General features: G+C 41.3%; 1 protein-coding gene across 1 annotated transcript in view; it reads right to left on the bottom strand.

Moving 5' to 3' along the window:
- The window catches only part of lamb3 (laminin subunit beta 3), a 30,623-nt gene extending 15,819 nt beyond the window's left edge, over nucleotides 1-14,804 (bottom strand). Inside the window, exons 1-10 of the mRNA XM_028574730.1 lie at nucleotides 14,738-14,804; nucleotides 14,368-14,522; nucleotides 8,308-8,422; nucleotides 7,399-7,472; nucleotides 7,065-7,256; nucleotides 6,252-6,315; nucleotides 5,982-6,172; nucleotides 4,007-4,127; nucleotides 2,568-2,756; nucleotides 1,993-2,148 (exon numbers count right to left, since the gene is read on the bottom strand). Coding sequence (XP_028430531.1) covers nucleotides 1,993-2,148; nucleotides 2,568-2,756; nucleotides 4,007-4,127; nucleotides 5,982-6,172; nucleotides 6,252-6,315; nucleotides 7,065-7,256; nucleotides 7,399-7,472; nucleotides 8,308-8,422; nucleotides 14,368-14,522; nucleotides 14,738-14,804 — 1,324 coding nt within the window. The remainder of the gene's footprint in view (nucleotides 1-1,992; nucleotides 2,149-2,567; nucleotides 2,757-4,006; nucleotides 4,128-5,981; nucleotides 6,173-6,251; nucleotides 6,316-7,064; nucleotides 7,257-7,398; nucleotides 7,473-8,307; nucleotides 8,423-14,367; nucleotides 14,523-14,737) is intronic.
- Nucleotides 14,805-15,068: the final 264 nt, after the last annotated feature.

The raw sequence follows: 15,068 nt of genomic DNA, 5'->3' as shown, positions 1-15,068 counted from the left end.
CCGAGGGAGGTTGGCGGTGGTGTGGTGCTTCTTCCATTTCCTGATAACTGCACCGACAGTTGATCTTTTCTCTCCAAGTTGCTTTCCGATTCTCTTGTAGCCCATACCAGCCTTGTGCAGATCAACAATCTTGTCCCTGATGTCCTTAGAAAGCTCTTTGGTCTTGCCCATGGTGGTGATGTTGGATGCTGGTTGTTTGGGTGTTGACAGGTGTCTTTTATACAGGTAACGAGGTGAGGCAGGTGTATTTGATGTAGATAATTGGTTCGGATTGGGGCTGTGTCTTAAAGAAAGACTAACTGGCTTGTAGGAGCCAGAATACTTGCTGTTTGTCCAGGGGGTCAAATACTTGTTTTTCCTCATCAGATGGTTATCAATTTTAATAAATTCATATGATGTGATTTTCTGGAATTTTCTTTGGGATTCTGTCTTTCCCTGTTAGAATGTACATATGATTACAATTGTAGATTTTTGCATTCTTTGTAAGTGGGCAAACCTGCAAAATCAGCAAGGGGTCAAATACTTGTAGGCCCAGTTTATTATGCAACTTCATTTTGTACAATATTATACAATACAGGTTAAAGGTCCTTGGCCTAAAAAACAGTGAAGACGCAAATAACTTTTAAAGTATTAAAAGTAAGTACTCAATGCAGTAAAACCCTCCCATTTTAGAAACTGGAAAGGATCCAAACAGTTGTGTGTTTAATGGTCTAATCATTTCAGCTGGACTTGTCGGCTGTTATATTGTTGGCTAGTTTCATTTAGAATAAAACATCAGATTTTATAAACTACATGTGTTTTGAGTGCAAACATCTTAAAGGTGCAGTAGGTAAGACTTATAAAACTAACTTTCTGTCATAGTTTCTGAAACTGACCCTATGTTCAAGTAGAACTACAGGAAGCAGGTAATAAAAAATAAAAAAATCCGGCTCCTCTGGCACCACCTACAGCCTGTAGTACGATTTGCAAAAATCCACAGCTCCCTGTTCAGATGCACCAAACAGGGCCAGGGTGGGGGGTGTCTAACTGCGTGTCAATCACTGCTCATGCACACACATTCATTCTCCCTTGTGGGGGGAGGGGCTTAGGAGACAGTTTTGAGTTTTAGCAGAAAGGGGAGAGGGACGGAGATGTTGTCGATGTTAAAAATGTTTGGCTAAGTCCTGGATCTTCGCAATCCTACCTACAGCACCTTTAACGTGTAAAGTAACTAGTAACTAAAGCTGTCAGATGAATGTAGTGGAGTAAAAAGTACAATATTTCTCTCTGAAATGTAGCAGAGTAGAAGTAGAAAGTGGCATGGAAAGTAAAGTACCTGGAATTTGTACTTAAGTACAGTACTTTAGTGAATGTACTTAGTTACTTCCACCACTGGCTATAAGGACCTGGGGATTAGGCATACCTATGTATTTAAAGATTTCCCTACTCAAGCTAATGGTGCATTCTTTTTAATCGCGACTAGTAGCCCGAGTGTGACGTCACATCCGTGTCTGAAAAACGAATAACCGCAGAGGTTACTGCTCTGCTTTCTGCTCAAGACTCGGCCATTGTTGTCATATAGCAACCAAGCGTCTCTAGCCAATTTCAGCTGCACAAGCTACAAAAAACCTAATTAGGCGGTATTTAACTCATAATAAGACTGTAGCGACATGTGTACGACTTCTTCATTTGGTTACAACAAAGACAAAAGTTCTTAAAATTGTAGAAAACTACAATGTTTACTACGTGTGATGCACGATGTAGCCATCTTTGAAAGGGAACTCGGGGTCCTCTGAGTTCAGACGACTTGACGAGTCGTATGTACGACCTCGGGGGCGTTCTTTTTGCAACTTCCGGTTCGTAACTCCGGAAAACGACTCGTAGATCGACTTCGGTGGACAAAAAGAACGCACCATAAGCTGTGGTAGTTAAGGGCTCACTGAAAACAGAGCCAGCTGAAAGAAAAAGCCGCTGGTGTTACAGAGTGTGATATGAAGGTGCTGGATGACTCACTGGAGCAGCCCAGAGGGTTGGAGGCGCTCAGGTCGTAGTAGCCTCTCTTACAGCGCTCACAGCGGGGGCCTTCCACATTCACTTTACACTGACACGTGCCGGTGCTGTCGTCACACCGGCCCCCGTTTACTGTCCCCTCAGCACTGCAGATACAGCCTGGCAGCAACACAACAACACAAACTCATCAACCATTGTATCTACAGGGGCAATTTCATATTTAGAGTTAACATTTAACTTTTTATTTTACTTTTATAAGCATATTGATGACAATTGCAAAGAACATGTAGGCTAGTTTTACACAAATTTCTCTCTTAAATGTGAGAATAATTTGCTAAATGTAAGGAAAGTGAGCTAAATAATCAAAATACATCAGCTATAAAATTGTGAATTTTTACATGTGGCTGAATTTTTACATTTGGCGTGTATATACATTTGTATATACATCAAATATTTAGCCCATTTTTTAAGTTTTAGTTGGATCGTGCATGCCACGTTCAGCTTTTTGATGCTTTGCACTTGTTAAGGACCTAACTTGAAGTTCAGAGTGCTTTTCATTTCCCTAATGAACAACTCACGTATGCAGGCATCGGGGCGGTCCATTCGGCTACGAGGGTTTGGCTGGTAGCCCGGGGCACACTGGTCACACTTTGGCCCTGTGGTGTGGTGCAGGCAACCCTCACACACACCTCCGCTCCTCCGCCCACTGGCCTCAAACACCGCCTGGTCAAACTGACAGCGCTGGGCGTGGTTGTTACACTCACAGCCTGAGGAGGAGCAAGGAGGTTAGTATACAGCACATGTCAAACTCAAGGCCCGCGGGCTGAATCTGGGCCCTCACAAATTTTGATCCGGCCCGCATATCAATTTAGGTTCACAATAAATTTTGACCCGCTTTGTCGTGTGCCAAACCAAAAAGACGGGAAACTGTTTTTCAAACTGTAATTACACTCAGAGCAGAATTTGGCAGATTTGCCGACTTTGAGACTCGTTGCTGTGAGTCGGCTGTGTTGTGGTAGCCTACTTTTAAAAATGTAATCATTGTTTTGCTTGATTTGGTAAACTCAATGATGGCTAAGGAACTTTTTTGCTGACTTTTGTAGGACTTTATGTGGACCAAATGTGACAAAAGTGTAAAAAACCCCCCACAAAAATGGCCCTTAATGTGATTCTTATTTTCCAGTTTGGCCCTTAGTAAAAGTGAGGTTGATTAAAATAAATAAATACATTTGAGTTTAAATGGCTTTCACGCAACCCCAAGCAAACATTACATACAACAACAACAAAAATCTAATAATACATCAGATTGCCAACATTGTGGGACAATTTTGGCTTTCGCTATTGTCTAGCTTTGACATAATGGATGCTCCAAAACAGTCTGGGGTATGGTAGTCTATATCCTCGACGTTCCACTTGCGGGATTCCTCTGTTGCTGAAGGAAAATCCGCTGGATTTCCCTCATTTAGACCGGGTGTCCGTCACCTTCCTCTTCCTTTGTGTTGGCGTTCTAAACTCCGGTGGATTTCTGAGGACTATGGTTAACCACTCCTCAGATCTCTGCAGGGTAAATCCAGACAGCTAGCTAGACTATCTGTCCAATCTGAGTTTTCTGTTGCACGACTAAAACAACCTTTGAACGTACACAGGTTCCACCAAAACAAGTTCCCTGCTGAGGCTATTTTGCAGAGGCACCATGGCTTTTCTCCAGTGCTTAGCACCGCCCAAGACAATTGTGATTGGTTTAAAGAAATGCCAATAAACCAGAGCACGTTTTCCTCTCATCCCCGAATGCTGTGTGGAGTAGCCAGATTCTCCTCATGCGCGCTTTGGAGGAAGGTCTGGTATAGCGAGACTAGGGGTATGGTGACAAATGTGAGAGGCATTATTGCATTAATTCGATATATTGGCTGACAGATGCTACCTCCGTGTCTTTCTACAGTCTGTGGTGGGTCATGACACCATCACGCTGATCAGCTGGGTTTCGAGAGACGTGTAACAGGTACGGGGGAAGTCTTACGTTTGCAGGTATGAGTGTTGCCCTCCTCTGCGGGTCTCCAGGGCAGGTCGTTGTAGAGATCAGCACAACGCTCACAGTTGACACCGGCTGTGTTATGCTGGCAGTCACACTGAGGATTCACCTGCAGAGAGACACAGAAGCGTGTTCAGCAACGCTGAGCTGATTCATTCAGGCTGGGATCAGCTGAGGACTGCTACCAGAGACATATAGCAGAGTATCACATCACTTAGTTATACCAGCAAGCTTTTTTAAAGTGAATTACATCTCGATTATATACTGTATTTAGCCTGCAGGGCTGGGTATCGTTCAAAAAGTTTTGATACCGGTACCAATTTAATGACTTACTGGTACTGGTTCCTAAATTTATTAAATTAATTTAATTTTTTCCTTAGCTCCTTTACACCTATGTGACTCACACACTTGTAGTCAAGCCATTAAAAATACAACACATGAGCACCGTCTCTGTGCGTAACGTAGAGTTTTTCCTGCATACCTCTACGACGTGCAACGTTAGACAGCCAATCAGCAGCATTATCAGATCTTGGTAAAAGCATGCTGTGTGCTTATTGGCTCACTGACGCTGATGAGACTTACTCCTCAGGTATGTAACTTTGGTATTGAATGACGAGGCATTTTTTTGATACTTGATACTAGAGAGGCAATTCGGTCGGTGCCTAAAACGTATTGAAGTTCGGTACCCAACCTGCACCAACAACGAAAATGTCAGTATGCATAAAGATGAAAGTTGAAATGAAATCCAGAGTAGATTTCAGTTCAGAACAGCTAACAAATATGTTTATATGACATACGAAATTGGGGGAGAGGCAGTGTTCAATCACAGGGACATGGCACACTAACAGTAGTGTGGCATTGCCAAGCCTAGATCTCCACAGCGCTCTGGATGTCTGTGCACCCAGAGGAAACCCATGCAGTCACGAGGAGAACATGCACACTCCGCACAGAAAGGCCCTGTGGGTTCGAACCCTGTGAGGCGACAGTGCTAACCACTGCACCGTGCATATTAAATAATATACGTTTTTGAAATGTACTGCCGCTCTCATGTAACCCTGGTGAGGGTTCACTGCTGCTTTCCTTTGATACTGAATTTGAATGCATGAGGATCATTGTCCTGGTAGCCACTGAATGAGAGGCTTATTTCATTTCAAGCTATAGTGCGTAGTTTCTGTCGCCCCCATCAGGGATTCTAAGTAATGACAAGAAAACTAATGGCGCGTCCACATGATACAAGCCTTCCGTGATTGCGATAAAAACATAAACCAGCAAGACGGGCAATGACAAAGACAAGACAAGACGGAACAAAAATGTGACAGTTCAAAAAATAAATGAATGAAAGGTTGTGGAAATGGAATCAGTGGATTTCATAAAGTATAAGTTATAGTGAGTAGGCCAGTTTAAACAGGTGGGTTTTGAGGTGGAATTTGAATGATGTTATGGTGACTGGCGGATGTGTGGGGGTTTGGGTTAGGTTTGGGTTAGGTTAGGGTTAGGGGAGTTCCAGAGCCAGGGAGCAGTGCAGCTGAAAGGCCTCGCCCCATGGTGCTGAGGCGTGTGGTGGGCGTGGGTAGGAGACCAGCAGAGGAGGAGCGCAGAGAGAGGGAGGAACTACTGTTAACTAGTGCTGAAATGAATCATTGCATCCATAATCGATTATTGCCCACTGATTTTACTTGTTGATTTTCTGCTCGCTGCTTTTTTTTAGACTTATCTTGTTGTGTTCAGACTCCTCTGCTTGAATTTGTCAATGAAAGCCATGTGTAGTAATATGTACTGTATATTAATGTCGAGGAGGTGACGGATCGTGATGCATCGTGGTATTGAATCGTTGACAGGATAATCGTAATCGAATTGAATCGTGAGAATAGTGAAGATTCACACCCCTACAGTCAACCACCCCCCCCCCCCACCCAAAAAAAACAAAAAACAACCATCAACCTCCAAACCCCCCCACACGTACCTGTATGCTGTTGGTCAGCAGGTTGTTGTCGGCCTCTGGAAGGCATCGGTTGGCGTGTCCGTGGCACAAACAGCTGCCCATCACCCTCATCTCCTTCAGGGCGTAGAACCTACTGAGAGCTCTGCCTGGCAGACGCGGCACATCGCCGAGCTCCATCAGGTTCACCCTCAGCCCCGTCACCGCAGACACATCTGGGGATGAGACAGCTGTCGGTCAGCGGCCTACACACCTCCAACCGGGTGGAGCGACTTATGACAGACAGAGACTTACCTTCAATTTTTTGGTTTGTGGAAGCAGGCACATAAGCATACTGACGCAAAGGATCGAACTGGATCTGGAGAAGAGAAATGTACATCTTATTAGGATTATACCTTTACCTAAAACTAATGCCACACAGAAAACTGTAATGTATAGGGCGATGTCAAATTGGAACATATTTCCACTGCATTTAACACAAATTACAAGTGAGATAAAAATGTTTTATTAAAAGATTAAAATGAGCAATTAGTCAAAAAGAAATCATCTTAAACTGCATATGGTAGCAGGGATGTGAATGTGGATTAACGTTCTGATGTTTACCTAAGTACAGACACTAGTGTACACCGGTACAACGTGTCCATTGGTTACTTGTGTCAAACGGCTGTTAAGAAGGAAATGTGAATGTATCAGTAGAACTATATTTTATCCATAATGTGGAATTATTAAATATATAGTATTTATTTATTGTATTGACAATGTGGAATATTAATGTATCGTTAAATGTCTTGTTTTGTTTTATCTTTTGTGTGGACCCCAGTAAGAATAGTTGTTACTCTGGTAACAAAAAATAATAAAATATATATATATATATTATTACACATATATAAATATATATGTAAATTATACTGTATGTAGCATCATTGTTTTATCCATTCATCCATATACAAATATTTTTTAATTGCATTTCACAAGAAATCCCAGATGAAAGTTCATTCTGCACTTATGCACAGCTTTCTATGCCCTATACCTCTACACCTCAACATTTGTAATTAACTGCAGTACTTGAGTAAATGTACTTAGTTACATTCCACCACTGGTCCTTACTTTGTGATCTTGGTATGGGTTTGCTCCAGTAGGGGGCAGTGTGTAGCAGTATGTCTGGTCCATGGTGAGAGGTGCAGTTGTGGGCATGCCAGGGAAAGCCTTGTGACAGTCTGTAGCCAAGTAGAGAGCGGGCTGCCACGTCCTGCCATTATCCCGTGTCCTCTCTATGAGAAAGGAACTGGGACGCGGACCCTGCAGGACACAAACACAGATACACCGTGTTTATACTCGGATGTGTTCCATAAACTATAAAATACATTCAAATACAATATTTTTCAAAACGTTCAACAGAACAGATCCATGGTGGTCATGTGATCAGCAGACTGTGTCCCACCTTGAAGCTGAGCACCAAGTTGTCCAGCTGGAACAGGTTGCCCAGGTCCAACTGGAGAGTGACGGGATTCACCTCTGCAGGACAAAACAGGCACAACAGCATTTCCATGTCAAATAAAATACTTTGCTTTGGTTGAAATGATTTCCCATGAGATATGATGTTGTTTTGCTTCCTACAGTTTAGAGTTGACAGCTGGAAGACAATTGAAGAAATGGCTATAAAACATGGCATGTACTTGAAATCAGGGCTGTCGTACTTGAGTCCGGACTCGGCCACAGACATAATGTCAGCGAGCACTTTGGACTATGGATTCTTCAGGACAAGTAATAAGTCCAAGAATGGGACCGTTCAGAGTTTTATTTTTAGTGACACCTGTGTTGCGTGTTTTTTGTTACATTTTCCACAATGTTCTTGTAACACCAGAATAAAAAGACTATGTGAAATGTGAAGTTGCACTTCAGCTCTATGGGACTTAAGTGCAATTGTTACACTTAAAGTAAATAATAGGGCCTAATTTGATCCTACAGTGTTGTACTCTGTACTTGCTTTTTTATCATTACAAATAATAATAATAATGCAAAATGATCATCTTAAAATAAAAGAAATACTGTCTCTCACATCACATCAACTATCAACAGGTAAGTACAGTGAGTGGTCTTGAAGAGGATTCTTTTTTTTCTGTCTCTGTATTGTATTGTCTCTCATTTGGACTCGATCTTGACTTGGACTTGAACCTCTTTGGACTCGGTTGTGACTCGGTCCTGACTAGTCCTGGTCCTGGACTTGTCTTGGACTCGACAAAGGTGGACTTGACTACAGCACTGCTTGAAATATGCCATTTCACTCCTGCTAATAGAAAAGCCCTTTCTTTCTTTCTTTCTTTCTTTCTTTCTTTCTTTCTTTGCCCACCTTTCACAGACTGCCACCATCTGTCTGGTCCAGATGTGGACAGGACATCCTGGACAGTGTGGGCCAGCTGACCGTTTGGGTTCCTGGAGTCACATGGACAACACTTCATCCTCCTCTAAGAAACAAACAAACATAGAAACAAATAAAGTAACAATGGACGCTCCTGCAGAGTTACATTGTAATAGTTGGTGTATGGGATTGTGTCACTGTGAGAGCCAGTTGTCCTGAAAGTGACCCTTGGACCTAAGACCCAACTTCTAAATGAGTCTCTTTTGCTCCCCGCTATGATTAGCCGGGTCACTGAGCAAGTCACACCGAAAATCAATATGCACCAGATGCACAACAGCTCTATAGATTGGGCTGGTCAACAATTTGGAGGGAAACTTTGCCCCAGTAACAGATGAGGAAGGAACACTGTGTGACACCTGTGGAACCTGACTTGTCAACACAGGCAAAACAAATCCATTGTTAAATAAAGAATCCCCCCCCCCCCCACCGACAAAATTTGAAATTGATGAAATTCAGACTCTTTCCAAAACACAATTCCAATCAACTATTGTAGACGTCTAATATAACTTATAATGACTTTAGTAAAATAATCTACCCAATTCATCCCAAAAATGATGTTTAGGTGTAGTATTATTTACTGACCATAAATCAGTGTGAAGTGTGCATGTACACATGTGCACACAAACACACCAACGTTATCAGTGTGTTAAATAAAAGTGAGCAGATCATGTTTTTCCACCTCTGATGCGCTACGTGCTGTTTATGAAGACACCCACGCTGGGTTTGGAGATGTAATGCCCACATGACTGACTGGCTGCTTTCATCAGTCAATATTTAGGAGGTCCTCCTCTATTCTGGTGACGCTGGACATGGCTGCTTTCCCTGTAGGGAAAAGTTCCCTCTGGGTTGCCGATTGTTACGACATACTGTAAAGGCCTCACTAATGCTTTCCCTCCAGCTACGTGACTCAACTCAGTCACACATTAGGACGCAACATCACCGTCATGACAACCGGTCACATGACATTTAAGTTTAGTGGGCGGTCTTTATAGATAGATTTAGCCAGGAAAAGGTCAGTTTCATACAGCCTCTCCTACTCCTAGAACAATAATTTGTGACAACACGGTTTACAATTAGCACTTCAAAATATGCATAAACCTATTAAAAATAATGCATTTATCAAGTCATCAATTAACCTGAGTATTGGTTGTTGGCTTTCTTTTTAATTAATTTTGGATTACCCAAAATAACATAGATCATTTTATACGTAAATATGAAAAATCGAATTTTTTTTTTCTGCTTTGGATGAAACCAGCTATTCTGTAGTTTCCATCCTTAATGCTAAGCAAGGCTAATTCATAATTTCTTACTGGTTAGCTATAAATGATATTGTTATCAGTCTTTTCATGTGGATGTGTTTGATATGGAGTAAAAGGAGCATTAAGCATTCAAAAAATGCAAAAAATTGTGTTCAAAAACACAAAAAAAAATTTTAGTGTTTTCAGTTTTGAATTACAGGAATGATGCATTCAATTTAAAGTGTGTAAATCTTTCTTTGTGACTGCAGAACTGTGAATTTAATCTAATCTCAGGCGATAAAGACTTAAGCCCCTCAAGGAGTCGGTTGTGTCATTTTTACAACTACTTCAACCCACATACCCCAGATAAGCATGACATGGAGATTCTTCTTAACCTGCAGGTTAAAAGGGATTCAACTTGAAGGCTTTTTTCCAGACAGATTTAGTTTAACTAACTCATTTTATAATAATGCCCACTGTAGACTTTATACCACAACTGAAAATCAAACACATGTACAGTTGATGCAACAGTCAGCTGGCAACAGCTACATGCAAACAGTGTGTTTGCACGGTGTTTGAGGGGACACACAGTGCCAAAAAACACAAACCTTGGATAAAAAATTGGGACCACGTTGAATCACTTTTAACCTACAAGTTAAGAAGAACCCACCTCAGAGTCGATAACGTTCACAGTTTTTCAACGAGAAAAAAGAATTTACACACTTTAAGTTGAATGCATTTAAGTTGAAACAGCAGGTATCTGGCTGGAATGAGTGATTCTGAACTGCTCGGATTGTTATGGGGTAAGAAAAATCTATTTTTAGGCCCCATTACAAATTTACCTGAAATAAGCCTAGCTTCGGTACATTATAGATTTGAAGGATGTCTTTCCAGTTTCTCTTCATATTCTATATATGTTTAGGAAATCTGACACTGCAACAAAATGATTTGATCCCCTGATAAAATCTGAAATGCATGCCTAATAGGATGCATCAAATCTATTGATCATTCTCCATATATTTACAGTATATAGTATATGATATTAGCAACTCCAACCAAAATAACCTCATATATTAAATACAAATTCTTAGGGCTTTAATGTACACAAACATAAACAGGAGAGCTAATGAGCCGGTCTCAGAGATGACACGTTTCACCAAATCTGTCACAACTTAGAGTCTTTGTATACTGCTGGAGCTACAGCTCAACCTGGCCCACTGCACTTTAGTATCAACAACAGAAATTCTAAAACTATTTTCAATCTGCGATACAAAATCCAACTGTTAGCTCTTTCATACATGTACTGTACTGTCACATTACTATCAAAACTTACATATAATATCTAAATTACTATCGAAATATTAAAGGCCATGGTAACTCCTGGCATCGAAAAAGCAGCATGTCATGGGACCTTTAATTTTCAGACATATTCAAATTTTTTTTTTAACATAATTGGGCAGACCCCCTGCACTAACTCTGAGGACCCCCGAGGGGTCATGGACCCTCTGTTGAAGATCTCTGCACTAGACCAATCAACACTACAGCATTTAAATATATTCATTTGATTCATAATTCAATTCAGTTTTATTTATAGTATCAAATCATAACAAGAGTTAGGACTAGACCACACTCTATAGTTTACAAAGCCCCAACAATTTCCCAGAAGCTAGCATTAGGTGCGACAGTGGCGAGAAAAAAAATTCCTTTTAGGCAGAAACATCGGACAGACCCTGACTCTTGGTGGGCAGCCATCTGCCGCTGCCGGTTTGGACACAGATACACTGATACAGATATAGAGAAATATGATGCATACTATGCATACCTAAATGTTTGTTACAGAATCCGGTGATTGCAGCAGTGTGATGACGCATTGCCAACAAGATTTGACTAGTTTTTTTTATGATGGCTGTGCGGGCTTTCAGCTTCATCATTGTTGGTCTTTACTGGCAGCCGTGCATGTATGTGTCAGCTCTGAGATACCGCTGAGTGTTCCCTCCCCTCCCTGTCTGGACAAGGTGCGGCTCAGGTATTAAAAAAATAAATTAAAAAAATAAGGGAAAGCGTTGATCAATCAGAGAGAGTCCACGCCTAACACAACTATCCCTATATTCCCTGAGGCAGACTCAACGCAGCGCACACACACTGTGAGGTATGAATGAACACAAACATTACCCTGCCTGTCTTTCTTTCTGTGCTTTCTGTGTCTTTTAGGTTGGATTTGGATCACTTAGGTTTAGGTTACCTTAGTGCACATGTGTCAAACTCATATCGATGTAGGTTTTCAGTACATTTTGGCCCATCTATTTGTTTGTAACTTTTTCAATGTTTTGTCACTTTTTCAGAAGTTTTTGTCACATTTGCCGACGCCTTTGGCGCCTTTTTTTTCAACCTTTTTTGCCTTGTTTTCTGACGTTTCTGTCTAATTTGCACCCCCAACCAGCACCGTCAGACACTACCTACCAAGAGCCTGGGTCTGTCCGAGGTTTCTCCCTAAAAGGGAGTTTTTCCTCGCTACTGTCGCACTAAATGCTTGCTCTTGTGGGAATTACTGCAATTGTTGGGTCTTTGTAAATAGTATTATGAGTGTGGTCTAGACCTACTCTAACTTTAAAGTGTCCTGAGATAACTCTTGCTATAATTAGATACTATAAATCAAATTGAATTGAATTGATGTTTTTTTGTCTGATGTTTTTGTCGCTTTTTTTACTTTGATGGCCAAGTTACTTTTTTGCTGACTTTTTTGTCTCTTTATGTCGGCCAAACAACAAGTGAGAAAGCTATATGAGACATGCAATAATACAGTCAAAGATGCTTGACTTCTTTGATGAAATAAAAGCATAACAATAAACTAAACATGTCTGGCCCTTGATGTGATTCTTATTTTCCAGTGTGGTCCTTAGAGAAATTGAGTTTGACACCCCTGCCTTAGTGAGAGTCATAATGAAAATCACTGAAAGTTGGAATACAACAGGACATTTTCCTTGTTATAGCAGAGTAGGCTAATGCTAACATAAGTACTGTACTTAGGCATTTTTTTGAAGTGCTCAAACTTTACTTATTAGCCTACTAACGTATTTACTTATTTTCAGCTTGGGAGACTTCTGTTTTTCCTCCACTACATGTCTGAGACAATATTGTACTTTATCCTGCACTACATTTATCTGAAGGCGGAAATGAAGATGATCTGTGGTAACACGGAACAGCTGGGCTTCAGTCCAGCCCTCTCGCTCTGTGTTACACCATCCCTCTTATCATTGGACTATTGCAAGACGAATATACTGCGCATATTAAATATCTTTTAGCACATCTCTTCGAAAACTCTCCGTCGGCGGGAATTCTGGCAGCACAGCAGATAGCACACAATACCAAATTTAAACTTTAACGTCACCAAAATAATGTAATAAATTCACCAATAATGTAATCAAATGTCCTGGCTGATTTTGTAATAGCATTTGTACTGAGAAGGCAATAGCTTTCATGTGGGTTTTCATTATTCAAAACTGATGATGTAATAATTTGAGAGATAATGTTATAATTATTAAGTATGCTTTTTCTGGGGAATTATAAAGTGTGAAAGTATTATACAACATGTATAATACTGTTAGTGTCATGTAAGCCTAATGAAAACACTCCAAACATAGATTTTCTCATCTAAAAGCAAAACCCTGACCAATACAGCTGTGAGAACAACTCAAGTTAATTGAGTAGAATTCCTGAGTACTTTTTCACACCCCTGCTGATTTATTTATTTGCTAAGTTAGAATCACTTTGCATTGAGAATGGTACTGTCAAATTTCTCTGAGAGTATCAGTTTTGGAAGAAAAACAAAATGACCCACCTGAAAATGTCATAAATTCCCAATAATGCAAGGTAAAACATAACATCACTGGTAAAAATGTTATTACTGTACAATATCAGTCAGGACATTTGATTACATTTTGGGGTTTATTACATTTTTGATCCATAATGAATGCAAATTTGATTACATTTTAAGGAAATTATTAAATGATTGGGTAGTCTAGTTTTCCTAGTTTCTTGAGCGAAAGTAAAAATTGCAAAATGACCCTGTTCTCTGCTCTCTCTCTCTTTTATTTCAAAATTCAGTTTGTGCTGAGCCAGCCGATGGGCTGGCGAGTGGTTTTCAGACGTCGGTCAAAGAGTACAGTTGCAACATGATGCGTTGGCACTGAAATCAGACTGTTTCACAAAATGGACAGCAGGCAGTCCGGCCAAAACCACCACAGCCTCCATCCTGTCTGTTCGCCATGACCTCTGCACCGCTCGCCTCCTGACGGAGCAAACTTCACGTAGAGACCCACACGTGGCCCGGGTGAACACAGCTGGCCGAGGCGCTGACTGTCTATGTGCTCTGGTTTGACTGATAAGGTTTTCTTTATAAAGCCAATATTAATATTTTACTACTGAAGCTGCTGTTTGTGCTGCTATGTGTCACACATTTTTAACTGAACAGCTCTTCTAACCAGAGACGTCTCTCTTGATCAAGATGATTTACTAAGATTTGATCACTGTGGCTTTTAGAGGTTGATACTAATATAGTCTATATCCACGACGTTCCACTTCTGGGATTGTTCAGGTGCCAGCGGAAATTCAGCCAACTGTCCCTCTTTTTGGCCGGATGTCTCTCACCTTCCTCTTTCTTTGTGTAGACTAATACTAATACAGTGTGAAACAAACTTGAGATTTGTCTCCATACATCTTTGATTAGCAGAGACGACATGTCCTGTGCTCCTACCTGTTCGTATGGGGTGCAGTAGACCTCGGAGCCTGCGAGGCCGCAGGTGGAGGAGGCGTAGAGCTGCTGGGCCCTGCCCAGGAGCAGGTCACCGGTGGGTGGGTAACAGGCCCCCCGAGAGCAGTCAGTCTGGGCCTGGGAGACTGCAGCTATGGCTGTCAGGAGGAAGGAACAACAAGAAATGAAACGTTACAATGAGTTGTAACTCTGTATATGATAATAATGTGATTAATAATAATTTATATTTGACTGTTGTTAGAACACACAGGCCTGAAATACACACACATGCTCAGGTCCTATACATGCAGAAATGGAGAGATGTCATAGTGTGGGGGGGGGCTGCTGAGCAGCTTGGGGTTTGGTGTCTTGCTCAAGAGCACCTTGGCAGTGCCCAGAAGGTGAATTGGCCTCTCTCCAGTTACCAGTTCACACTCCATATTTGGTCCGAACAGGGAATTGAACTGGCGACCCTCCAGTTCCCAACCCAACTCCCCACAGACTGAGCTACTGCCACCCCTAATATGGCAATAAATAAAATATCCAAGTTCATAATCAGTACTAACATTTATCGTGATTCATGACATACAAACACAGTCCAAAACAAGGAGGACCAATCCTATAATGATGGTCACGAAAAGGGAAGTTCAACTCAAATTTTTCCAGCACAAAGCACTTGAACCCCAATGCGTGCAGACGTCTTT

This window comes from Perca flavescens, chromosome 4 (assembly GCF_004354835.1).
Source record: "Perca flavescens isolate YP-PL-M2 chromosome 4, PFLA_1.0, whole genome shotgun sequence".
NCBI classification, from domain to species: domain Eukaryota; kingdom Metazoa; phylum Chordata; class Actinopteri; order Perciformes; family Percidae; genus Perca; species Perca flavescens.
This window is presented reverse-complemented; position numbering and strand designations above follow the sequence as displayed.